The sequence below is a fragment of the Pan troglodytes genome, chromosome 17 (genome assembly GCF_028858775.2).
Source record: "Pan troglodytes isolate AG18354 chromosome 17, NHGRI_mPanTro3-v2.0_pri, whole genome shotgun sequence".
In the NCBI taxonomy this organism is placed as follows: domain Eukaryota; kingdom Metazoa; phylum Chordata; class Mammalia; order Primates; family Hominidae; genus Pan; species Pan troglodytes.
In genome coordinates this window covers 34,843,322-34,871,190 of record NC_072415.2, presented here as the reverse complement: position 1 = coordinate 34,871,190, position 27,869 = coordinate 34,843,322, and the positions used below count along the sequence as shown (strand labels likewise).

General features: G+C 39.8%; 1 protein-coding gene across 3 annotated transcripts in view; it reads left to right on the top strand.

The window, feature by feature from the left end:
• The first annotated feature begins 11,314 nt into the window (after positions 1-11,314).
• Positions 11,315-27,869, top strand: part of LOC104003107 (WW domain-binding protein 2-like) — an 86,685-nt gene continuing 70,130 nt past the window's right edge. For 2 of the 3 annotated variants that reach the window (XM_054672216.2, XM_054672217.2), the window contains exon 1: positions 11,315-14,078. In XM_054672216.2, coding sequence (XP_054528191.1) covers positions 11,388-12,191 — 804 coding nt within the window. In that variant the 5' untranslated portion in view covers positions 11,315-11,387 and the 3' untranslated portion in view covers positions 12,192-14,078. Of the gene's footprint in view, positions 14,079-27,348; positions 27,569-27,869 lie in introns of those variants that run through there. The other variant, XM_054672218.2, reaches the window with a different exon arrangement.

Sequence of the window (27,869 nt, the reverse complement as noted above, 5' to 3'; positions counted from 1 at the left end):
TTGAAATTTTCCATTTAATATTCTGGATCGCAGTTGATCGCAGGTAACTGAAACTGCAGAAAATGAAACCACAGATAAGGTGGGACTACCGTAAGTATTTGTTAATTCATTTAGCGGGGCTCTATACTAGGCATTGGCAGAAGGCAATGACTGTGACATAGTGTTTACCCTAGAATCATTACAGATAAACGCTTCACTGCAACAAACTATACTGACCTGGTGGGGAGACAAAGAATAACAACTTCAATTCCAGTACAATGTGATGAAGTGCATGAAGGAGCACATTTCAGGCAACCAGAGCAGGCTGCCCTGAGGTGCTGAGCTCTGCAGGGTCTTGAAAATGGTAGCTCTTAGGAGAATTGTGTTGAGGAAGAACTCTGGTGCATGGCTGGCCAGATACCTTGGTTACCAGAAGAGTCACTCCTCTCTCATTTCAGCTGGTCTTTTTCATCAAATTAGTTTTTCCTTACCTTTCCTGTCTGATTTCTTTTGGCATCCAATGAAGGCATATAAAGTGTCACCTAGAGGTTATTTCTGTCTAGCCAGCCCACTTCTCCCAGGTGTCTGGAAGAGTGGGTTTTGCAAAGGGTTGTTAGGCAATTGTGTGATTATCTCTTTCCCTTCTTCCTTTTGTTTTCCCTAGGCATATCTCTACTCTGTTAGAAGTGAACACACACAGTTTGGAACTACAGTATCTAATTTTCAAGGAAAGAGTTCATGGAGAATTGCTTCTTACAGTGGCTAATAAGTATCTGTCTGCAGTACTACTTCAGAAAGTCCATGTATCTCTGAGTTGATATAGCAAATTTCAATCAATCTAGGTTTTGTTCTGTCTTTAGCTCCAAGACAATGATCCCATTGGTCTGTTGTATCTAATGACCAGAGTTTTATTTCTGTTGTTACTGCTGTTGGACATTTCTTGGATGCTTGATACTGTGATCTGAGCATTTTTATCGTGGCTGACAAACACTTGTATTGGTCTATCTGGAAAAGTCCTTCCCTGTTTGAATCTTATTTTTCTCTGTGAATGGAGTTCATTGTTTTTGAACTTTGAGTTTCGACTGTGACCTAAATTGTTCCTTGATGCATGAGGAATTGGGGCAGGAACTCATTTTACTTAGCATTTAGGTACTTTTTTTGGACAGCATTGTTTTTTAGGGTAGTTTCGATCCAGTATATTAGACATCTTCAGATCATGACCCCAATTTGTCTATAAGGGGCACACACTTCATCTCCGGCTTTCTAGTTTTAATGTGCACTTGGATGAGGAAGGCTAAAAAGCAGTTATGCTAGAGTTTTACAAAAGAACACCTGGGAGAAATCCCCTCAGAGTTAACACAACACAGGTGAGTGTGAGGATGGGGTTGAGGTAGGAGAACCAGACCAGTGATTGCATGAAGACACCGACTCACTGTTTTTTTATGAGGACAGCCTCTTTCTGGCAGCCAATTATATTTTATTGTGTTCTGGTAAATCAAAATAACCAATTGTAACTAAAGGAAATTTCAAAATGAATAAGATAGAAGTTCAACCATCATTATACAAACATGCTACTGTATGAATACTATGTTAAGAAAAATTCCAAAACTCTACCTATAGGGAAAAATAAAGGCTGGAAGGAAATAATCCAAAACATTGACAGAGAAGGGACTATGGAGAATATATCCTCCACATTTTTCCATTTTCAAAACTTCCTTTCATGTACACATGTTGTGTTTTTAGGATAAACATACAGAGAGATTTATTAATTTATGTTGCTGGGCTCTATGCTAGGCACTGGTGATAAGGCAATGAGCAGGACATAGCCTTTGCCCAAGAATTACTACAAATAATCAATTCACCATAAGAGCTACTACAATTAATATGTGAAAAGTGCTCCTGGGAGCTCAAGAAATAAAAAAATAGGAAAGCTCTGCATATATCTTAAGTTTATCCCTAAGTATTTCATGTTTCAGATGCTATATAAAATGTAATGGTAATGTTTTTCACTTTTTTTTTGAGACAGGGTATCGCTCTGTTGCCTAGGCTGGAATATAGTGGCATGATCATAGCTCACTGCAGCCTTGATCTCTGGGCTCAAGTGATCCTCCTGCCTCAGCCTCCCGAGTTGCTGGGACTACAGGCACCACACCAGCTAATATTTTGTATTTTTTGTAGAGATGGGATTTTACCACATTGCCCATGCTGGTCTTGAACTCCTGGACTCAAGTGATCCACCCACCTTGGCCTCTGAAAGTGCTGGGATTACAGACGTAAGCCACAGTGTCCAGCCTTTCTTTCAATTTTCAGTTACTCATAGCTAGCATATAGGATGCAATTGGTTTGCATATTGACCTCAAATCCTTTGATCTTGCTAAATTCATTTATTAGACCTACTGCCTTTCTTTTTTGTAAAGTCCTTAGGATTTTGTAAGTGCATGATCATAGAATTATCAAATATAGGCTTTTGTTTCTTTCTTTCCAATGTACATATGAATGGCTAATAAGCACATTAAAAAATGTTCAAAATTACTAGTCATCACAGTGAGATACCACTTCACAACCTTCAGAATAGCTAATGTAAAAAAGACGGAAAATAGTTTTGGTGAGGATGTGGAACAACTGAAATTCTCACATGCTGTTGGTGGGGAAAGGAAATGTTACAATCACTTTTATTTACATCTTTTCATTCTTTATTACAATGTCTAGGAGCTCAAGTACAATGCTAAATTGAAGTGGTGAAAGTGAATATCCCTGCTTGTTCCTGATCTCAGTGGAAGGCATTCCATTTTTTATCATGTAGTATGTTATTGTAGAAGTTTTGCTTTTTGGGTTTGTTTGTTTGTTTTTGAGACAGGATCTCACTCTGTTGCTCAGGCTAGAGTGCAGTGGTGCCATCATAGCTCACTGCAACCTTGAATTTCTGGGCTCAAGCAATCCTCCTAAATAGCTGGGACTACAGGAGTGCACCACCGTGCCTGGCTAGTTTATCATTATTGTTACTATTTGTAGAGACAGGGTCTCATTTTGTTGCTCAGGCTGGTCTTGAACTCCTGGCCTCAAGTGATCCCACCACCTCAGCCTCCAGAGTCATTGGGATTACAGGCATAAGCCACTGTACCTCGTGTATAGGCTTTTTAAACATAGATTTTCCTGGCTGGGTGCAGTGGCTCACGCCTGTAATCCCAGCACTTTGGGAGGCTGAAGCGGCAACATCGCTTGAGGCCAGGAGTTTGAGATCAGCCTGGCCAACATGGGAAAACCCTGTCTCTACTAAAAATACAAAAATTAGCCGGGCATGGTGGCGCACACCTGTAATCCCCACTACTCAGGAGGCTGAGGCACGAGAATTGCTTGAACCTGGGAGGCGGAGGTTGCAGTGAGCCGACGTTGGGCCACTGCACTCTAGCCTGGGTGACAGAGCAAGACTCTGCCTCAAAAAAATGACAACAAAAAGAACATAGATTTTCCATATCAATGGGAAGACGTTATCTCCTATTACTAGTTTACTAGCTCTCATTATGAATAGGTGTTGAAATTTGTTAAAGGTTTTCTGAGCATCTAGTGAAATAATTTTTTTGCCTTATTAAAAATACACAAATTACATTGATTTATTATTGAATGTTAAATCAGGCTTTACATCTCATTTGTTCAAGGTGTAGTCCTTTTACATTTTGCTGTATTTGACTTGGTACATTTGGCTAAGAATTTTTTGTGTCTGTATTCTTGAGGGATATTGATTTGTAGTTTCTTTTTTGAAACAAGGTTTTCAGCCTGGTTTTATACCAAACTAATGCTGGCTAAAAAAACAAAACAGAGACAGAGTTGGAAAGTAACTCTTTTTTTTTTTTTTTTTTTTTTTTGAGACGGAGTCTCTCTCTGTCACCCAGGCTGGAGTGCAGTGGCGCGATCTCGGCTCACTGCAAGCTCCGCCTCCCGGGTTCACGCCATTCTCCTGCCTCAGCCTCCCGAGTAGCTGGGACCACAGGCGCCCGCCACCACACCCGGCTATTTTTTTGTATTTTTAGTAGAGATGGGGTTTCACCGTGTTAGCCAGGATCATCTCGATTTCCTGACCTCATGATCCACCTGCCTCGGCCTCCCAAAGTGGGAAAGTAACTCTCAAAAGACGTTATGTAAAATTTGTATTTTTTCTTCCTCAAATGTTTGATAGAACTCACCACTTTCCTTCTGGAAAAGTTTTTATTAATCCAATTTCTTTTAAGACAGGGCTATTCAATTTTCTACTTTTTCTTGTCTCCATTCTGAAAATTTGTGCCTTTCAAGAAATTTTTCAATTTCATTTACGGTGTTGAAACTCCTGGTGTAAAATTGTTCATGATATTTCTATATTCTCATTTTAATGTTTGTTGGACATGTAGTGAAGTTCTGCTCATATTGGTAACTTGTGCCTTCTCTCATTCTTTTTGATCTTTCTAGAACACTATTAATTTTACTGATTCTTTCAAGCTAAACTTTTTTGGCTTTGTTAATATTTTTTGTTGTTTATTTCTATTTCTCTGATTTTTTTTCTTTTTACTCTTTACTACTTCTTTCTTCTACTTACTTTGCATATAGTTTGGTCTTCCTTTTCTAGCTTCCTAAAATGGATAGTTCAATTATTGATTTTATACTATTTTTTTCTACTATCAGCATTTAAAGCCATAAACTTCCCTCTAAGTAGGACATTTGCTGCCTTCTGCAAACTTTGATATGTTGTGTTTCATTACTATTTAGTTTAAAATATGTTACAATTTTCTTCATAATTTCTACCTTGTGTCATGGATTATTAAAAGTGAGTTGTTTGATTTCTAAATATTTGAGGTTTTCTTAAAAATTTATTGTTGTTGAGTTTCAATTAAATTTCATTGTAGTCAGAAAAAGCACTCTGTAATATGGTAATCTTTTGAAATATATTGAGATTTGTTTTAGTCAGCATATGCTCTACTTTTGTGGATCTACCATATGAATTTAAAAGAATATATATTCTGCTTTTGTTGGATATAGTCTGCTATAAATCACAACTAGGTAAAAGTGGTTGATAGGGTCACTTAATTCTTCTAGATCCTCAATGACTTTTTTTTTGGTCTAGCTAGCATATCAATTACTGAGACATTTGTGAAAGTCTGTAACTGTGATTGTGGATTTGTCTATTTCTCTGTCAATTTTTCCTTGGTTATATTGAAGCTGTCTTATTAGATACATAAATATATATAATTATTATGTTTTTCTGATATATTAGGTTGGTGCAAAAGTAATTGTGGTTTTGGCAAAAAACACAATTACTTTTACACCAAGCTAATATTTACCCATTTGCCATTATAAAGTTTCCCTCTTTGTCTCTAACAATACATCTTATCTTGAAGTCTATTTTTTCTGCTATTAATATAGCCAATCTTATTTTCTTGTGCCTACTATTAGCATGACATGACTTTTTCAGTCTTTTTACTCTTAACCTATTTGTTTCTACATATTTCAAGGGCACCTCCTGTAGACAGCATATAATTAATTCTTCATTTCTTATTCAGTCTGACAATCATGTCTTTTGATTGGATATTTGACTAATTTAAATTTGGTGCAGTTGCTGAAATAGATGACTTTAGGTCACTATTTTGCTGTTTATTTTGTTTGTCTTGTCTTATCTCTCTTGATGCTTGTTTGTTCCTCCTTTACTACCTTCTTTTGTGTTAATCAAACATTTTTTAGTATTTTGTTTAATTTCTTTACTGGCTTTCTAGCTATATCGAGCTAATTATTAAATTTTAATAGCATTGTTCTAGAGGTAACGACATATATCTTTCATCTTTCACTTATCCCAATATACTTAGAGTTCATACTGAATAATTTCAGGTAAAATATAGTAACCTTGCAACAGTATATTTTAATTTCCCTGTCTTCCTATTTTAGTGTTATTGTTGTCATTTGAATATGAAATCAATATGTTATCAACTCAATAATACAGTTTTACAAATTTTGCTTAATTTGCCAATTGTCTTTCAAAGAAGTTAACAGAAGAAAAGAAAAAAGTGTATGTCTATGCGTGTGTGTTGGGTGTGTGTGTGTGAGGGTGTGAGTGTGTGTATACATATTTAGTTCTTTTAATTTATCCAAGCATTTTCCATTTCTGGTGTTCATCATTTTTTCCTGTAAATCTGAGAGGTCATCTGGTGTCATTTCCTTTCAGCCCCAAAAACTTACTTTATAGGTATGAGCTGAGAGGAGTGAAAATAAAAAAAATTAGATTTAAAACCTACTTTAGATTTTCTAGTAGCACAGTTCTGCTAGCAATTAATTATCTTAGTTTTGTTTATCTGGCAATGCCTTAATTTCTCTTTCATATATGAAGGATAAATTCTTTGGATACAAAATTCTTGGTTGCTAGTTTTTTTCTCTCTCCAACAGTTGAAATATGCCATTCTAATTTCATATGACTTTCATTACTTTGATGTAAAGTCACCATTTATCATATCATTGTTCTCCTATATGTAACATGCCATCTTTCTCTGACTGCTTTAAAGATTTTTTCATTATCTTTGACTTTCAGCATTTTCACTATTTATTCTGGCTAGGGTTTGCTGAGTTTCCTAGATTTGTAATTTAAAGTTTTTTCCATAAAAATTTTGAAGTTATAGGCCATTCTTTCTTTTAACACTTTCCTGCCCCTTTCTCTTCTCTCCTATTCCCTCCGCCTACCATTCCAATTACACCACTTTTCATCTCTTGATATAAATAGGTCTCTGATGCTCTGTTTATTTTTCTTCAAGTTTTTTTCTTTGTGTTATTCAGATTGAGTAATTTCTGTTAATCTCATTTAAAGTTTATTAACTCTTTCTTCTGATACTTCAATCTGTCTTTAAAACTAAATTTTAGTGAATTTTTTATTTAACTGAAATGAGTAAATTCTTCACTTAAGTGATGGTGCTTCTTAGCTCTAGAGTTTCCCTTTCTTATAGTGTCATTCCTCTGTTGAGATTTTCTAACAGCTCTTTCATTAAGACCATTTTCCTTGAATACTTTGAAAGTATTAGAATACCTGATTTGAAGTTTCTTTCCTGCTAAATCCAACATCTGGGCTCCATTAAAGTCAGTTTCTATTGACGTTTTTTGTTTTTCTTGAGTATGGGTCACATGTTTCTGTATCTTTGCATGTTTAGTAATTTTTGTTTGAAAAGTGGACATTGTAGAAAATACAATGTGACTACAATCAGTTATGTTCTTAAATATTCGTGTTATTGTTTCATTAAGCAATTAATTTGCTTGAACTTAAACAGAAAACTTAGTCTCCTCTGTGGTGTGTAGCCGTTGATCTTGTCTCAGTTTTTATGACTTCCAGCTGCTAAATATCCTCTTGGTAAATTCAGAGAACTCATCTGGTGCAGTTCTATCTTTACAGACTAAAATCCTGTCTGGCCTTTGCCTGCTTTTCTAATGCCTTTGTCAGATTCTCCCCCACATATGCATACTTTACTAGCCAACCAATGATGTGGGCAAAAATTTTTACTCAGGATTTGGGGGTTTCAATCCTTTTCCAATTATCTTATAGATTTTCCCCCAAAATTTCTCCTGTCCTCTGTTCTCTGTTACCTTGAGCCTGGAATGTGACTGATATTTTTCTTTGCCCTGGCCAGGGGTATTGGGGAACATCTTCAGGCAGGATAACTGCCAACTCCCAATTCTTCCCCCTTCAAGGTGTTTAAAAGTAATCTGCCTTCTGTCTTCCACTTTTGGATGTGTTCTTATTCCTATAAATAGTTGTTCTTTTTTTTTTACAGATTTTATAATCGTCATCTGTAGGAGGGTTTATATAGCGACTCCAACACCATTACTAGATGTGTTTATGGTTATGTCTTTAGTCTTTGTCTTCTTTATGTACAGCACGTGAGCACGAGGGTAGGTACATACTTTATTACTGTACATCCACGATTTCACACAATATAAATGCTTCATAAATATTTGTTGTATGATTAAATAAAAATTCTGACTGCTACTGCAATTACACAATTGATTCCTCAGTGTACATTCACAAATATTTATTGCTTTAAAAAAGAAAGATTCTCATAGTCTCAATCACAAGGTCTGTCCCTTGAGGAGCTAGTCCTCATTTTTTTGTACAGGCTTTTTGGTCACCTTCTGAAACAACAAGCGAGGGGACCATATTTACTCAGTGGAGTTTCTTGTATGACCAATAAGAGAATATACTACAAGCAAATTATGTGCCTTTCTTCAACTTCTAGAAAAAAAGAATGTCATCTGTGAGTACTGTCAGTGGTCTTGGAAATTCCACAGGCAAGGGGTTCCCAAATATGAGTGGATGTGGCTTGATGACCACAAGGCATTTTGCTTGTGTCTTAAGGCTTATTTCATTCTGAAGGTCACAGACTATGACTTCCCCAAGTGAGAAGTGAGCCTCCTCCCAACCTTCACTTTGGACAAGGGGCTTGGCCTACAACTATTAACAACAACCAGGCACCAACCAGTGTAGGAAGCAGATGCATTTTTCTTAGGCCAGTTGCTATTAAAGCAAAACAAAATACTTCCCTCTATACAGAAGAGTTGGTATCTTTTAGATTGCAGCTGTTTTTGCTTCTCACTGATGGCTGCATTCCTGTTTTGGACAAGAGACAATTATCTACAAAGTGTGTAATATCATCGGGGGCCTGGAATTAGAGGCAGTGTATCAGCATTAAATATAAGTAATTATTATTACCAGTTTACACTTTTGGATATGGGGGTTATTTTGCTTTCTACTTTGAGCTACACAGATGAAGAGTACTATATAGGTGTTACTGGCTGCATGTTGGGAATGTTATATATTTAAACAGTTTGCAGTTAATTAAGAGTATTGACTTGGAACTAAATCACTGGTCTCACACAACATCTGTGCTCTCTTCCTATCTGTCTATGTATTTAGATGGCGTCTATCACTGTGGTATCTAAGTGCTCTGAAAATCTAATTAGGCTAATTTCAACTTCCTCTGTGAGGGAGAAGGATCTACCTCTCTTCATCACCCTTCCTGCCAGAGCCTTCTTGAAGGGAGTCATTATTATTCCTTGAAGAGAAAGGCAGTTGAAAGAGAGCCTCAAGCAAGAAACAGCATTTCTCACCTTCCTTGAAAGTTGGGGGTTTGGCTTCTAGAAGTGTTTTCAGCTTGTAAACGGCACCAGAAAGGCAAAAGGGCAGATGCTGCTGAAGAGTCTGGTAACATGTATACAGGGGAAGGAACTCTGGAAATTTCCTTGCAAGCCCTGGGTTAAAGAATTTGCTGGTAGATTATGCTTGATTGTGTACTTACAACATCCAGGCCACCACCACCTGACAGACGCACAGTGTTTGTTTATCCAAGGAGCATAAAGGCAGTGTTCTCTTTCCAACAATGAACAAGTGTTGTTGTTGTTCCGTCTGTGGGTCTCTGTTAACATTCCGACATCTTAATTTCTGGGCTGAGGAGAGCTGCCTGATTTCATTGGTTTTCGATGCCTAGCCTGCAGCTAGAGGTATGGAGAAGACAGCAGCACAATCATTATGCGTTCCTTTTTGTGGTCGTAACCCACAAGGGTTACTCTTCCAGAGCGAATCCAAAGGCATACATTCATGCACAGGCAGAGAATTGCAGTCACACAGCAGAGCTTGTTAGTTGGAAACGAGAAAGGATCAGAGATGGCCAAGTATGTTAGTCTGAGCTGGGCCAGGAGCTCTGTGATGGAGTATGAAGGAAAAAGAGGGAGGTTAAAAAAAAATCACTACTTTACCTCAGTCACAGCTCAAACACAACATGGCTAGTTGTTATCAAGTTTTTGATGTCAAAGTTTTGTTTTTTTTTTCACTCTTTGCTTGAAATTTGCATTATGCAGAGCAGTGGTCCCCAAACCCCGGGCCATGGACCAGTACCAGTCCATGGCCTATTAGGAACCGGGCTGCACAGCATGAGGAGAGCAGTGGGCAATCGGGCATTATTGCCTGAGCTCCGCCTCCTGTCAGATCGGCAGCAGCATTAGATAATCACAGGAGCACGAACCCTGTTGTGAACTGCACATACAAGGGATCCAGGTTGCCCGCTCCTCATGAGAATGTACTGCCTGATCATCTGAAGTCGAACAGTTTCATCCTGACACCACCCTCAACCTTGGTCTGTGGAAAAACTGTCTTCCACAAAACCAGTTCCTTCTGCCAAAAAGGCTGGGGAACCACTGATTTAGACTATCGAAGAAAATGATGGGAATGTTTGGCTGGGAATATTGAGATCAAGTTCATTTTTAAAAAAGGAATTTTTAAATTTCCTCATAAACTGGGTGCAGTGGTGCCTGTCTATAATCCTAGCTACTAGAGAGGCTGAGACGGGAGGATTGCTTGAAGCTAGGAGTTCAAGACCAGCCTTGGCAACACAGACCCCCATCTCTAAAAGAATATTTTAAAAATTGTCTCTTCTTTTTTGGGATACAGAGTTTCACTGTGTCACTCATGCTGCACTGCAGTGGCATAATTATAGCTTACTGCAGCCTCTACCTCCCAGGCTCAAGTGATCCTCCCACCTCAGCCTTCTGAGTAGCTGAGACCACACATGTGTACCACCACATTTGGCTAATTACAAAAATGTAGAGATAGGGTCTGACTATTTTGTCTAGGCTGGTGTCAAACTCCTGGGCTTAAGTGATCCTCCTGCCTTAGCCTCCCAAATTGTTGTGAGTACAGGCATGAGCCACTGCGTCCTCCTTCTGGCAAAGACAATTAAGAGTACTGGCAGTATAAGAGATTTGGTATAAAAAGACTGAGACCAGAAATGGTAGGGTGGCAGCATTTGGGACTGTCCCTCTCCTCCAAGCTCCCCTTGGTCTCTGGAGAAGGATCGTGGGGCCTCTCTACAGGTCTGTCCAGGATCTCATTAAAGAGACTAGTGGGGACCTAGCATTAGAGAGATTTTATAGCCTGAGGATGTGCCCAACTGTGACAAGAAGATGACTGCTGACCAAAGCCAATCCTTCACCCTCAGAAATTCAAAGACCAGTCCTCGGAGCAATAGCATCTTTCCAGAGCTGACACTCCGAGGAGAGCGCTGCACGTGGCACTGCCACAGATATGAAAAGCAGAAACTTCCACGTGCAAATGACCGCGTGGAAAGAGAGGAGAACAGTCCTCCCCACCCCCTCCCTTAAGCAACATAATTACTAGCTGAAATCTCTCTATGAGGGTCCCCTAAATGGCTGAGCCATTTCACTGGCCCATTAAAGGAACACAAAAATTTGTTTGTAAGCTTAGTCCTTGGCCTGCCTCCACTGACCTTCTAAATATGGAAGACCTAGGCTAACTTCAAGATTTCTTTGGGAGGGTGTGGATTCCCCTGAGTTGCTTCTCTACCTAAAAGTCACATTTGTGAAGATGTAGCTACCACCGTGGGCTGGTCAACTGCAGGATGGGGCATCTCGGGGCTGCTTTCGGAAAGACTATGGTGCTCAAAGAGAGTCACTCAGAGGGCAGCAGAGTGATCGCCAACAACACTGAGAGCATCCCAATGTCCTACGATCATGTGAAACTTACGTTCAGTGACATGAAGAACGTGCCAGAGGCCTCCAAAGGGACCAAGAAAGGCACCGTCTACCTTACCCCTTTCATCTTTCTGTCCAGGGCGAAGGATGCCATGCAGTCCTTCGTAATGTCATTTTATCTCTTGAAGGCCTGTGAGATCAAGCAGCCTGTGTTTGACACAAACTGCATCAAGGGAACAGTGAACGCCGAAGCAGGCGGTGGCTGGGAAGGCTCTGCTTCCGGCAAGTCCGCCTTCACGGCAGGGGGCGCCACTGAATCTGGACAGCAGGTGCTCCAGGTGACATCTCAAGCGTCCAGGGGTGAAGCCCTCAGTGGAGCCTACGGCCACTCTCACATGCCTGGCAGGACTTGTGTCTTTCCCCCGCCAGTCACTAGTGGAATGTATCCCTGCCCTCCTGGCTGCCCTTCTCCACCACCTTCCCCTGAGTTCTATCCAGGACCTCCCAAGATGGACAGGGCCATGGGGTATGTGCAGCCCCCGCCACCGCCCTATCCTGGGCCCATGGAACCTCCGGTCAGCGCAGATGTTCCCTGCACTCCTGCAGCCGAAGCCAGGGCCACAAAAGCAGCTGCCAGCACCTATTATAACCCAGGCAAACCACACCACGTCTCCATGCCCACGAAGCATCCTCCGCCATCTTACCCGAGGGAAGATAAGAAGACCCAGTAGACGCCTCCTACCTCCAGCCTCCTGCCTACCTCCCAGTCCTTGTTTCCTACCCCTTCCCTCAGGGCTGCGGCTGGGGCTGGGGGAGGTGAGAGAGGGCCTCGTTCTTCCTCTAGGTCTGATCATAAACAGTTACCAGGAACGAGCGCTGGGGGACAGTTGGGTCCCTGGCCTCGGGAGAGGCCCTGCTCCGCTTCCCAGCCGCATGCCTCCCTCACATCTCTGGGGCTCTCAGGAGCACAGGGCGTTACCCCCGCCCCCCACCCTCCCGGTCCCATTTCACTCTCGTAGCTTCTCCCTACACAGGGACTCTCTGGCCACCTCATCCACTGCAGTCCAGCTCTCTTGGTCTGGCAGCCACTCTACACTCAGCCTCATGAGCTGCCTCAGACCAGCCAGGTGTCTTCCCAGAGACCCCCGCCAGGCCTGGTTCACATTCCCTCCTCTGGTCTGTGCCTGGCCTGGGAAGGCCACCATGTGCGGACGGTCAGCCCAGATTCCACTCAGCCAGGTTCTGGCCCCAGCCACTGTCACCCTCCCCTTCCCTGTCCTGGGTCATGGTGTTGCCAACTCCGTGTGACTTTTGAGGCTGTAAAATGAGCTTCTAGGACTTGAGTGGCATCAGGACAAGCCCACTGAGGCTGGGGAGGAAGCCTCCCTGCTTTCTGCTAGTGTTTCTGGAATTTGCTTTCCGTCTCCTCTCTCTTCCCTCTAGAAGGGGCTTCTCTACTGGAACTAGAGAATGCATATCTGTGCCGTTGTGCCACCTGGGTGGGCCAGGAATGAGGGCCCCTGACCCTGCATGCTGGCTGGAGCCCCTTAGCCTGCCTCTTTCCTATAAGCCTCATGCCTCCGGATACACTGACATTTGCTCTAGTTCATTCCTGCACTGGCCATGAAGTGAGGAGATGGTTATTTAAAGATAATTCCCTATTTATTTGACAAAAAATCCAGTTAATATATTAATGTGAAATAAATCCTGTTTGTACCTTGATTTGTTGGCCGAAAATGTGAAATAGTAAAGATGAAGTAACAGGAAAAAAAAGTAGGATGGTCCAACTCCTCTCTGCCTGAGAATCATTGGATGATCTTCTCCGTGTCTTTGACTTTTTATCTGTAAAAGAGATTATACTCAGGTCCTCTGTTCCATATGTGGGATGACAATAGGGGCAATATTTAATCTGGACCATAAATCTTTAAAATCATTTAATTTTCAGCTCTTCTGCCATGTAATGCCACTACTACTTTATATATTTAGGCTACTTGATACTTTTGAAGTAATTCAATATGACTCTTTCAAGAGCAAGAAAATGTATCAGATAGCTTTTTGAGGCCATTTAGGGATGGAGGCAAGCCATGAGTTCAAGATTCAAGGGAATATGAAGAGGCAAACAAATAACACTTTCTTCCCCGCTGGAGTTACTAAACAGTGCGAGAAATAAAATAAAAAGTATGACAGACAAGAGACCACAGTATCACCTTCTTATCCTGATACTGGAGAATGTGGCTTATATCTGCAGGCAAGTCGGTTTCATAATATAGAGCCTCAGAATGAGACAGACTTTATGGGTGGGTCACATTAGCTGGATCACCACCGGCCCCCACCCAGGGGAGCCTGCCCCAGAGAACTTGGGGTGTGGAGAAGCAGGGCAAAATGTTTGCTTCCTATGGACTGCTAATTCTCAAGAGCAGGAAGAGAGAAAATGGCTGGGAAATATGCTCAGTTTCTTCTCTCCAGCTCATTCCCAGGTAACTGATTCCTCCTCCTCCCGGGGGAAGACTGAAAGACAATATGGAACGAGGCCAGGAGTGTTGTGTTCTCTCCAAATGGAAGGAAACCTCTGGAATGGGAAAGAAGCATTCCCTCCTAACATGGTGTGTTCCTAGAAGGTAAGTGAGTATTTTCAAGAAGACTTCTTATTTTTTATACCACCCCTAGAGAAGGTAATGTTGTCTAGTCATCTACCACCCTTAGGAGTTAGGCCAAGAAACTTGGTACCCAGGGATTTTGCTAAGTCAGTTTTTGTATTTTAAAACAGCATCAGGAGAAGACATTTAACCAACTCACCCCAGTATAATTCTTGGATTTATATTGCTTTGATATGTTCAAAGCTATTCATTCTTTTCTGAATTTTAGAAAGTTGGACCACACTTACCTGGGTGACAGGAAAAAAAGCTTCATTCTAGATTTTATCATGATAGCCACGATCCTCTTCAAAGTTGTACTCACTTATATGTAACTTCAAAAAGCATTCACTTATTCATTCTTATATCTACCTATTCAGTCAATTATGCATGTATTTTAAAATTCAGTAAGAATTCATGAGTTGTTTTTCACCTATGTGCCAGATACTATACTAGGCAGGAGGAAAACAAAACCAATTCTGTGTATATAAAAGGTGCTAAATAAGGGGCTCACATAGTCCTAAAAGAGCTAGGACACTGTATTGGCCAGCACCCCACCACATACCTATGTGTTTATCTGCTTTAGACCCTTTAGATCCTGGTATGCACTGGGGGTTGCAGAAAAGAGACATAAACATCTTTACTTGATTTCCCCATATAAAGTGTGTAACATTAGATATGTAACTTAGATATTTACATGTGTCTGAGAGATTTGTACAAGAATTTTCATAGCAGCTTTATTTAAAATGACCCCAAACTGAAACAACCCAAATGTTCATTAACAGATTAATGAGATGCTAACACTCAGCAATAAAAAGGAACTACTAATTCCATACAACGTAGATGAATCTCAAGCCATTACAACATAGTAACACATACAGTAGTAATACATACAGCAGAAGAAGCCAGATTAAAAGAGCAGGTACTATCTGATTCCACTGTGTGAAGTTGTAGAATAGACGAGAATAAGTTATAGTGAAGGAAATCATAATAGGGGTCACATCTGGAAGTAAGTAGTGGGGAGACAGACTACAAAGTGATATGAAGAAGCTTAGTAAGATGATGGGAATGTTTTGTATTTTAATGGGGGTGTTTGTTACGCAGCTGTGTACATTCATCAAAACTCGCCAAATGACACACTGTACATGCATTTTATGTATAAAGTATACCTTAAAATGTAAAGAGAAAGGTACAAAGGTACAGATTGATCAGAGAATAAAAGCTCAATTAAGCATATTTTTAAAAAATGAAACCTATCAAAAACATTTCAAATGTTTCTTGGCATTTGAACTACACTTAAATAGGTCGTGATTTATAATCTCCAAGCACAGAATGTTTTTCTTCCTAAACTTTGTACCTTTAGGGAAAAAGTTTTATTACAGAAATGGAATACAATAGGAAAAATAAGCTGCTTCTTAAATATTTAACTTAATACATAAAGAAAACTAGGGACTGTCATAATTAGAGAGAACACATGTAAGTCTTTTTTTACATATGTATATTTATAGCTGACTGCATATAATTTTAGACGATAGTAATTGCCATTGTGTGTGAGTTTGTGAGTGTGTGTGCTGTGTACCAAGCAACATGGAGAAATAAAAGAAGGAAAGAGGGGAAGCAGTATTAGCATAATTTGAAGAACTGGATGAAATTATTTCAGTACTGTCAAATTATAATCATTTACAAAAAGAATATATATTATTGGTTATTTTCATGTGTATTAATTGGCATTCAAGCCATTGTATCATTTACTCATATATATTTAATGGGGATCATAAATATTCCTCTGCGAGCTAGAGAAGAGCCATCTATCAGGAGAGATGACAATCTTGGGACTATTACTCAATGACTTGGTAGTAAAGGCTGAGCATTTTCTTGAGGTTATTTGAGTTGGATTTTAAACTTCTTTTATAGTAATGTACAGTGACATATAAAACGCATTGCTTTAATGGATTTTTAAAACTCCCACCAAAAAAGTCCACTTTAAATGTAGTGAATGCTGATCTATGAAATGAAGTTTATTTCATAAGCCATAGTTAGCTTTTGAGCTTTAAGTCATATACTCTGTCCTAGAACACTAGTCCAATTTTAGTAGACCTGGAAATAAAAGTGGAAATTGTTATTGGCCCATTCAGCTCCCATGTAGCAACTTTTTTTTTTCTATAAATGTAGTTGTGCACACATTTCTTGGAAGGGATAGAAGAGTTTCATTCCTGATATTGTCAACCACCTTTCATTCTGATAGTTGTGTCAATGTGTCACAGTCACCAGCACTATCAAAAGGGGCTTTGAAATGAAATTGTATATTAAAAAGAAAAGCCTGGGGTGATTTGATGTGTTTCAGTTCAGCCTGGGAGTGGAAAGGGAGAACCTTGTGCTAGGCCCAGGACACCTCCTGAATGCTCTGTGTCAACCTGCTCTGTGTTAATTTGCTTGTCCAGGGCGGCTTCTGGGACTTCTCAGTGCCCCACAATGTAGTCCTGGGACTTGCAGTGGCGCTGCAGTTAGGGTTGGCTCACAGAAGACTGTCAATTCACTTACATGGTGGCCAGCACAATTCCCCGTTTTCATATGCTGAAGCAGAAATATTTCTTTAGATAAGACAAAAGTATAGATTTAGTAGCATTCTCCCCTCTGTCTGGAATCATTTCCTCGAGTGTATGCGTCTAGTTCTCTGGTCTGCAAACTGGACTTAACAGTTGTAGACCACCATTTTAAGCAACTAGAAAAAACAAGGGCCATTCTTCCTTTGGCCTGATTGCAGAGCATTCACTTGTATCGTTTGTATAGTTTCTGACATTCACCTTTCTGACATTCTGTCTCAAAGAGAGTTGGAATCTGTATCTTTAAGAACGAGGACAGTTTGAGACTTGGTGAGAAGAATAGATAAATGACCTCTCCCTTCTGATTTGAACTCTGAGTTCAGAATTAGCAGTTCAGATGTGACTGGCTGAGCGTCGAATTGCTTCTCAGCCCTGCCGGTACATTGAAATCGCCTGGGGAGCTTTTAAAAAATTACTGATGTCCAGGCCCCACCCCTAGAGAGCTCATTTAATTGGTCCAGGGTGGAGCTTGGACACCAGTAATTTTTTTAAAAGCTCCCCAGGTGATCTTAATGTGTACCAGGGTTGAAAACTACTGGTTTACAGCAAAATAGTTTCAGTCATAGAGCAGTAGCAAAAAAGGGGACTGGGGATTGAGTGTGGCAAAGAAAGAGAAGGTTTGCATGGCTTCTGTAACTCTAGCAAATACCCACAGCAAGGATCTGGAGATGCAAACATGAATCAGACAGGGCTATGCTCCAGGGACTCATGGACAGTGAGAGAGGAAGACCTAAACTCAGCCCTGCAGTAGAGGGTGGTAAATGCTGGCCTAGCGGGGATGGAAAGAGGCACAAGGCTTGTCTTGCAAACCAGAGGGAAGTGAAGCCTCCCTGGGCATTAGCCAAGCAAAAGCTGAAAGAATTACTCTTACTTAACTGAATCACACCTTAAATACTCGATTTACATTATTCCTTCATCTGATCCTCACAACCATCCTGGGGAGGTGGTTTAGTCACATTCCATAGAGGAGGAAGAGGAGATACAGAGATGTGAAGGATGTGACCTACAGTCACAGCAGTGGAGGCTGAGATGGCAATTAATCCTAACAGGCATGGCCTCACCCAGTCCTTACAGGACAGCCCTGTAAAATAAGTGTGACTGCTACTTCCCTTTATAGATGCACAAAGTGAGGCTCAACCTGGTTAAGCAACTTGCTCAAGAGTAAGCTAGCGCTTCCTAAGTGCTAAAGTAGGGTATATTCATTTCGTATTGGCACTGTAACAGAGCACTATAAACCTTGTGGTTTAAAAATAGCACAAATGCATTTTCTCAAAGTCCAGGAAGGTCAGAAGTCTAAAATGGGTTGGCAGGGCTGATTCCTTCTGAAGGCTCTAGGGGATAATTTATTCCCTTTCCTCTTCCAGCTTTTAGACGCTGCCTGCATTCCTTGGCTCATGGCCCCTTCCTCTATCTTCAAAGCTGGCAGCATAGCATCTTCAGCTCTCTCATCTCTCTCCGACCTCTGCTTCCGTTGTTCCATCTCCATCTTTTACTCTGACTCTCCTGCACCTCCTCTTTCCCTCATAAGGACCCAGGTGATTTGACAGGACACACTCAAATAATTCAAGACAATCTCCTAGCTCAGTATTCTTTTATTCTTATTACAATTTTTAATTTTTTTCTTATTTCCATAGTTTTTTTGGGAACAGGTGGTGTTTGGTTACAAGAGTAAGTTCATTAGTGTTGATTTGTGAGATTTTGGTGCACCCATCACCCGAGCAGTATACACTGAACCCAATTTGTAGTCTTTTATCCCTCACCTCCCTCCCACCCTTTCCCTCTGAGTCCCCAAAGTCTATTGTGTCATTCTTATGCCTTTGCTTCCTTGTAGCTTAGCTCCCACTTATGAGTGAGAACATATGATGTTTGGTTTTCCATTCCTGAGTTACTTCACTTAGAATAATAGTCTCCAACTCCATCCAGGTTGCTGCAAATGCCATTATTTCATTCTTTTTTATGACTGAGTAGTATTCCATCATATCTGTCTGTCTGTCTGTCTGTCTATCTATCTATCTATCTATCTATCTATCACAATTTTTTTTTGAGATGGCATTTCCCTCTTGTCACCCAGGCTGGAGTACAGTGGTTTGATCTCAGCTCACTGCAACCTCCACCTCCCAGGTTCAAGCAATTATCCTGCCTCAGCCTCCCGAGTAGTTGGGATTACAGGTGCCTGCCACCAGGCCTGGCTAATGTTTTTTGTATTTTTAGTAGAGACAGTGTTTCACCATGTTGGCCAGGCTGATTTTGAACTCCTGACCTTAAGTCATCCACACGCCTTGGCCTCCCAAAGTGCTAAGATTACAGGTGTGAGCCACCATGCCCAGGCAACAATTTCTTTATCCACTCATTGATTGATGGTTTTGGGGGCCATTTCCATATTTTTGCAATTGCAAATTGTGTTGCTATAAACATGTGTGTGCAAGTATCTTTGTTGTATAATGACTTCTTTTCCTCTGGATAGATACCCAGTAGTGGGACTGCTGGATCAAATGGTAGTTGTACTTTTAGTGCTTTAAGGAATCTCCACACTGTTTTCCATAGTGGTTGTACTAGTTTGCATTCCCACCAGCCGTGTTAAAAGTGTTCCCTTTTCACTGCATCCACACCAACATCTATTATTTTTTAATTTTTTGACTATGGCCATTCCTGCAGGAGTAAGGTGGTAGTGCATTGTGGTTTTGATTTGCATTTCCCTGATCGTTACTGATGCTGAGCATTTATTCATATGTTGGCCATTTGTATATCTTCTTGTGAGAATTGTCTATTCATGTCCTTGCTCAGTATTCTTAACCTAATCACTTCTGCAAAGTTCCTTTTGCTATTTAGGTTAGCATATTTGCAGGCTCTAGAAATTAGGATGTGCTCCTGTGTGTGTGTACGTGTGTATGCATGTGTTTGGCAGTGGAGGCGGTGGGGGGGGGTGGATTATTCTGCCTACTATACAGGGACAAACCCAAACAAATGCAGGTCTGATTCTAAATCTTTTTATTCCTGGATGATACTCCTTGACCCTTTTTCTAACACACACACACACACACATGCACGCACACACACACATACACACATTTAGAAATAAAATCTTTTGACTTCTGCAAAATGGAATCTTTCCTCTTTCTACTATTAGATTCTTTCAGACAAAAATGTTATTGTCTGAGTTGTTGGAATAATTGTCCTATGCCCCTCTTCATCAACAACCTGGGCACATAGGAGTCCTGAAAACTGAACGTTCTTGAGAAGGAGCTGGACCTAACACATAATGCCCACACACAAACATGAAAACATCCTAAACTCTAGAACCTGGGACTATGTTACCCTCCATGGCAAAATGAACTTTGCAGATATGATTAAGCAAAGAATATTGGAATAGGAGATTATTTTAAATTATCTGGGTGGACTCTATCAAAACCTAAAACAGCTTTGAGGGCCTTAAAAGGGGATGGCTTACCCCTTGGTAATCATTATAGTAAAAACATGTACATTCCTATTGCTTCTTATCTGGTGCCGCTTGGACCCAATCTTTTCATTAATACCCCAGAGAGTCTCTTCTTGTATCTCCTGTAAGTTCAGAAACAGCATCTGCCACACCTGGGTTATTTTTATAGGATCTTGACTGAATAACATCTGTAATTTTTCTGAAGTTGAGGGTTAAAAACAAGAGGAGATGCTGGAGACAAAAAACCTACCTTCTGACACTGTCAAACCTTCTCAGTTCGCTGAGAACAGAGATTCGCTGAGAAGCCAAATCTCACTTGAATAAAGGCAAAAGGAACAATTTTGCCCTCTGCCAAAAAAAAAAGAGTTATAATATTTATAAGAATGTTAAATACATTTTCCATGAGTGTCAGTAATACATTCTTGGAGTCTCATAATGCAGGCCTTGAGCGAATGGATTTAGATGAGAATACTTCAGACAACATTAAAAGTAACTTGAGTTTAATTTAGTACATGGGTAATGTAACACTCAACAGCAGCCATGGTACCAAGGATGATTAAATATAGTGTGTGTGTTAACTGAAGTGGTCTCACATATACTATATTATAGTCTATTAAGTTTCTGCTTTTCATACTTAGTTTCTTTTGAGATGCCTAAAATGAGGTAGGTGAGTGTTTGTGCTTGGCCTGCAGTTGGTCCTTGGCCAATGTTAAATGGTGGTAATATTCAGGTGAACAGAGGGTTAACAAGCTCTGTAATTTCTGAGTAGGTTCATCTGAACCAAAAGTAGAGTTGACTATTTAAAGGATCAGACAAGCGAGCACAGTGAGTACCACCGTGGAGGTACTCTGGCCACAAGAGTGTACAAAAGATCTCCATGGATGATGGAGAACTCACTGGGCCTGGGTATGCAACCTTGGGAAGGTCCACATAAGAAACTGAGTTTCTGGGTTGAGCTCAGTGGCTCACACTTAGAATCCCAGCACTTTGGGAGGCCAAGGCAGAGGATTGCTTGATCCCAGGAGTTCGAGACCAGCCTGGGCAACATAGAGTGACCCTGTCTCTACAAGAAATACACAAATAGTTAGCTGGGGTGGTGGTGTGCACCTGTGGTCCCGGCTACTTGGAAGTCTGAGGTGGGAAAATCACTAGAGCCTGGAAGGTCGAGGCTGCAGTTTTTCAGCCTTGAGGTTACTGCATGAGCAAATTCTACCTGTCTCTGAAGCCATCATTCATATTCTACCTCTTCCAGATGATGGTTTTTTAATCCTAGAAAACTAGTCTTCTCTTCCACTTCTGGATTCTCATAGCACTCTATCTGGTGGCTGTCCGAAGTCCTCTGGCTGGGCTGCCATAACAAAGTACCATTCACTGAGTGGCTTAAATAACAGAAATTAATTTTCTCACAGTTCTGGAGGCTGGAAGTCTGAGATAAGGTTTTGATAGGGTTGGTTTCTTCTGAGGCCTCTCTCCTTGGCTTATAGATGGCTGCCTTCTCCCTGTGTCTTCCTAGGGTCTTCTCTCTGTGCCTGTTTCCAAATTCTTTTGATTATAAGGACACCAGTCCTGTAGGATTAGGGCCCACCCTAATAACCCCATTTGGACTTAATTATCCCTTTAAAGGCCCTGTCTCCAAATATAGCCACATTTTGAGGTACGAGGGGTTAGGATTTCAACTTACTAATTTTGTGGGGGACACAATTTATGTTCTTATCTTCTCTGCTTCTTCTTTGGCACTTCTTCTCTCCTTCAACTTTATTGTATAGTTGTTTATTTGCCTGTTGTTTCTCCTCTATTAGATGGCAAGCAATGAAGGGAAGGAAGAGAAGGAAGGCAGAGACTAGACCACATCAGTAAAACTCATGATTCACAGGTTAAACAATCATGCAACTGAACAAAAATAAAGACCAATGAACTATAAAATGGGAGATATGGAAATGTACATAACCAAGGAAAAGTCTTCAAACTTATCAGCGCTATCCAACTGGAAAAAAAAAAAAAAGTTGGCCAGGGCAGATGAACACTTTCTTAGAGAGTGTTATTAACAGAGCTAAAGGGAGTGGGCTTTTGTCTGATTCTGGGTGGCGTGTTTATGTCAGAATAGATGTGGTCTATTTTTCCTGGAACAGTCACCCAAAGAAGGTGTTCAGTAATCAGAACACTGTTCCCCGAGCTCTCCAACACCTCTCTGGCTTCCTGTCTTTGTTCTGTTCTCTCTAGAGGTCCTGTGCAAAGCAGGACTTTTTGTTGCTTTATCCAACTGTGCAGTCCTGTGATGTGGGCCTCTCGAAGTCACCCTGCTCAACTGGGCAGTGTTTCAAGGGATCAGGAAGCCGTTTTCCATCCCAGGAGCCAGCCTCAAAGTTAGAAAGTTCTGTGGTTTGGTTTGGATTTCGCTCATCCCTACAGAGAACTTGCTTTGCCAATCTCTACATACATGTCAGCATAAATAGCAACAGATGTACCTTCAACATGTAAAATCTCCATAAAATATAACAAACTCTGTTTTTCCATTTGGGATGAGTCATTAACCATATGTTTGTGATACTCTTTCATTTGCAGATCTGAGGCACACATTTTACCTTGCAGGAGACCAAGAGCTATTTTTTTTTTAGGAGGTTCCTTCCTGTCTTGAGAATTGGTTAAGCAATGCCTTGGTCTATTTCTATGGGTATCTTGAATCAGTGCATGGAAAATGTATGGAATTTTTTTTTTTTTTTTTTACATGAGCTGCATGGCGTGTCTGGGCTCTGCCCTTGGAACTATTCTTGGCCAGAATATTTCAAAACCCATTCTGGTACTCAGAGTGCTACTCATGTGACGGCTTAGTGGCTGGCCTCTTGCAATGGAATATGCTGATTTCAGGAGAGTTTGTTTGCTTTTTGATACTTCAGAGAGAGAAATGTGGCATGTGGCAAGGCTGCAAGCAGGGAATACAGAAGATGAGTAATCAGTGGATGTCATTTTGCAGCAAGTAGGAGGGTATTTTTTTTTTGTCTTATCTGAAAGTGGTGTAGAAAGTCTTTTCTGTACTTAAGTCTCTGAAAGTAAATGCTCTTGAGGAATTTAGTCTACTGTCAAAGTTAGTATTTTCTTGGAATTTGAATTTTTCTCTTCGAAAGAAGAAGAAAACTTTTTATTATGAAAGATTTTGAAAATACACAACATAAGAAGTATAATATTATAGTATAATGAACTCCCAAATACTTATCACCCAGATTCAACAGTTAACATTTTGCCACACTTGTTATATTTATTCTATTTTTCCTTTCGTTTTCTTTCTGTCTTTAAGTACTGAAAAATTCCACTGATCTATAATTTTACCCTTATGCATCTCCAGATAAAGACCTTGTCTTACAAACATCATATAATTATCACAACTAACCAAATTAGCAGTAGTTTCTTAATATCATCTAATGCTAAGTCTATATTCAAATTTCCTGGATTATCTCAAATACATTATTTTACAGTTGGTTTGTTCAAGCCCAGATCTAATCAATGTCCACATGATGTTTTTGAGTGTTTTGTCTCCTACATATTTTTAATTTTCTAATAGTCCCCTTGTCTTTATTTGGGGTTCCCCCAAAGCAGACCCTATGATAAGGACTTGAGGGCAGGCATTTTATTTGTACAGTAGTGCTAGGAAGAAAAAAATGAGGTAGTAGGAAAAGTGAGGCAGGAGAGGGTGAAAGACCAAGAAAAGATGCATTAATGAGCAGTGTATCACTGTAGGCAACTGGGGCTTAATTCTGCTGGTGATACTCTGAAGACCTGGGTACCACGCACCTCAGAGCTGTCCCACCAAAGCTGGGGAATGCAAAATCTCTGTCTACAGACTCTCACCCCTCACTCTTCACTTCTGGGCTGCCTTGCTCATGGGCTGAGTGAGCTCACTTGGTTCCACAAAAACGCCCCAGACAGAGGAGCAGAGAGACCCACGTGACTATTAGTCCTTGTTGGTACCCTAAACTTGTTCCTCCCTCCCCTATATTTCCTGCACACTGGAAATCAGACTAAAGGCTCTATTAGAGTCAGTTCCAGTCTGTTTCAGCAAAAGCTTCAGAGGTGGTCTTCTTTCTCCAGATTTGATGGGGAAGTTCCTGGGTAATTTGCATCAAGGAGAATGAGCCTTACTTCCACTCAGCAGCTCCTATTGCAAAAGGCACCTTGGAGATTATCAAGTCCAGCTTCATATTTTATGGGGAAGGGAACTGGGGACCAGAGAGATCATTGGCCATTTCCCTTGCCATATACTCTTCACATCTATTTCACAGTGTTTTAAAATGTATTTAATAACATTCTGCAGTTTCTTCACTACTGTGGACATTCCACAGAAAACTTCTCCATCCAAGCTTCATCAGTGGCCTCTCTGTTGTATAAATTTTATGGACTCCTCTCAGTTCCTATTCTGCCTGTTGTCTCTGCATTATTTAATAAGTATACTCTCTGTCTTAAAATACTTGTTTTACCTATCTTCTCTTATCACACTGTTGTAATTCATTTCCAGTCTTTCTGACTAATACCTATCAATCATACCCATTTACCTCTAGAAAATAAATATTTGCTAAGATTTGAGGGACACCCACCAGATATACTACAATTTAAAAGAAGATTCTATATCAAATTAAAAGAAGATTCCAGGAGCGAATGTACAATTTCTATACTTGTGAGAATGGTGGAGAATTAAGGGAAGTGAGCAGAGACAATTCTGTCAATTCCTGATAACGTTTTCCAATTTGGGGAGATGGAAATGGGGATTGGAGTGGGCCTCTGAAGAAATGGAACCACATTCCCAGAAGCTCATTCCCTCCCTCTGGCTCAACAGTGGGCAGCGAGCTGGTGGAATTCCTTGGAGTTCTCAGGCTCCTTGTTGTATTCCTCAAGCTTGAGAGCATGGTCTGGAGGCAAGGTTAACAAGGATGAAAAGTGCGAGGCAATCTCCTAGAAAACAACATTCAACCCTGGATTGGCAGCATCAGACAATAATGATTGTGTTGAGAAAATATCTAACTGACCAAATGCAATGCCTAAGTGCTCTTGGGTATCAGAATAGCCAAAGTTCCCAGCAATCCTACTTCTGGGTACATATCCAAAAGATTTGAAATCAGGATCTCGAAAGATATCTGCACTCCTGTGTTCACTGCAGCATTATTCACAATAGCCAAGATATGGAAACAACCCAAATGTCCAATAAAAGGTGAATGGATAAATAAAATGTAGTCGATACATATAACAGAATATTATTCAGACTTAGAAAGGAAATCTTACCATTTGCAACAACATGGATGGACCTGGGGGACATTAGGCTAAGTGAAATAAGACAGTCACAGAAGGACCAATACTGCATGATTCCTCTTATAAGAGGCATCCAAAATAATCAAATGTATATAGAAGTAGGCAATAGAATGGTGGTTATCAGAGAATGGGGGAAGGAAGATATGGTAAGTTGTAGCTCCATGGAGGAAAACTTATAGAAGTTGCCTAAATTCTAGAGATTTACTGTGCAACACAGTACCTGTAGTTAGCAAGAAAGTATTATGCACTTAAAAATTTGTTAAGAGGATAGAGCTCATGTTAAGCATCCTTATCATTAAAACAAAACAAAACAACAACAACAGAGGGACACAAAGAAACTTTTATAGATGATGGATATGTTTATTACCTGGATTGCGGTAATAGTAACATGATTGTATACACCTATGTCCAAATTCACCAAATTGTATACAATAATCATGTACAGTTTTTTTGTAAACAAATTATACCACAGTAAAGCTGGAGGGAAAAATAACTGTATTAGGAAAACAAGCAAAACCCAAAGCCCCTCTTTCTTACTCCTTCCTCCAAGAACTGACCCTCAATAAAAGAGTTTCTATTTATGTCTATCAAATTCAGTGGACCAAGCTGTGTGTGATCATAGCTCCTTCTCTAACTTCCTTGGGAAAATGAATGAATAAAGTGATATTTTAATCTACAACATCTAGCTGTCCATATTAAATCCTATGGAATGAGAGTTTAGAAGATTTGGTTCTCTCTATATTGATGGCAAATTCAGAGCTACAAGTTCCCCTTTCAAAGGTGAAAATGCAAATAAAAACAGAAGCTTGAGACCTAGAAAAATTACACAATGAAAAGGGAGGAAGTGAGCTCAACATATAAGAGAGAGGTAAGAGATAAAAGGCATAATTTGACATAAATTTTATACAAAAAGATATAATGAAAATATATATAACTTTATCACACTCCTATGAAGAGGAAAGGATAAATGGACTTATTAAATAAAAAACGGGAGAAGATAACAAAATGAAAAGGAAACTACTGAGGTGAGTTCAAAAAAAAGCAAAGGAGAAAAATAATGTTATTATGGAACTTAAAACTACAGTAGAAGAATCAAAGCCAGAACTGACATTAAAAACTAGAATCCATAGAGAACTATCCTGGGAAAATAATCACTCAGAATGAAGAAAGAGAGACAAAGGAAACAAAAAGATCAGTGTGAAGATAATAGCTATGGAAATCAAACAATGAAGATTCAGCACATAGTTTGTGTGCCTGCAGAAGTTAGAAATGATAAACAAACACAAAAAGAGGAATATACAGGTGGCGAAGGCTCACTGTAGCCAAATGGAAAGAATTTGTCAAACCCAAAGTGTCTCTGAGCAAATGTATAGAACTTTAAGGACGAAAAGAAAAATAATCCTTTAAGTCAGAATAGCACTGCTTAAGACTACAGTCAGATTACCTGGGTACAAGCTGCATTGCTGTGATATTAAGCAGGTGGTATGTAACTTACAAGATTATAATGAAGATGAAATACAAAAATGTTTGCAAACGCACTTAGCCTGTTATTTGGCACATAATAAGTACTTGGTAAATGCCATCTATTGTCACAAATATCCAGCCAGAGAAAATATGTAACCAACAATGGGAATCATCAGGCTAGTCCAGGATTCACATTAGCAGTATAGGAGAATTTTAAAAGGAAAGCTGTGGCCAAATATCCCATAAACCGTCGAGTTGTTATTCTTGTAAAGGCAAAAGAAAGGCATACTCACAAAAGCAAGAATTTGGAAAGTATATTACCAATGAACAATTCCTGGAAAAGGTCATTTGCACAAGTTTTCTAGCAATGTGTAAGATGAATAAAAAAGAATAGGAAGTTATGGTATAAAAGGACTGTGCATGTGGATTACTTAATTAATTTGTTCTTAACCCCTAGGAGATTCTGAGGAAGACATGGACCTTCTCAGAAGAAAGTGCACTCCAGATACCTGAAAATGTACATTCTACTTGGTGTTATTCAGAAATCTATGGAAATCAATCCATGGCCTACTTTGGAATCCATAGATCACAAATCCCATTTTAAACACAAATCTAAGTTTAAATAACTATGTTCATTGTGATTATAAAACAAAAATTAAATCTTAAATTTTTGATGGAATACATATATAATAAAAATAATATTTTAAATACAATAGATATGGACAAAACCTTCAAGGAAAGCAATACACCTAAATACACACGTGCACACACATACCAGGAAGCAAGGGGGTGAGTGGCAGGAAAAAAATGCATATTTTTTCTCATTTGTTCAGTGAATAGATTAAAAGATATGGCAATGTTTGGTAGGTTTAAGCAAGTATATAAAGATATAAAAGTAACATTTAGAAAAATTGGAGAAAAAGAATACATTCTAATGGTGAGAAAAAATAAATACAGAATATTACAGATAGGTTAATT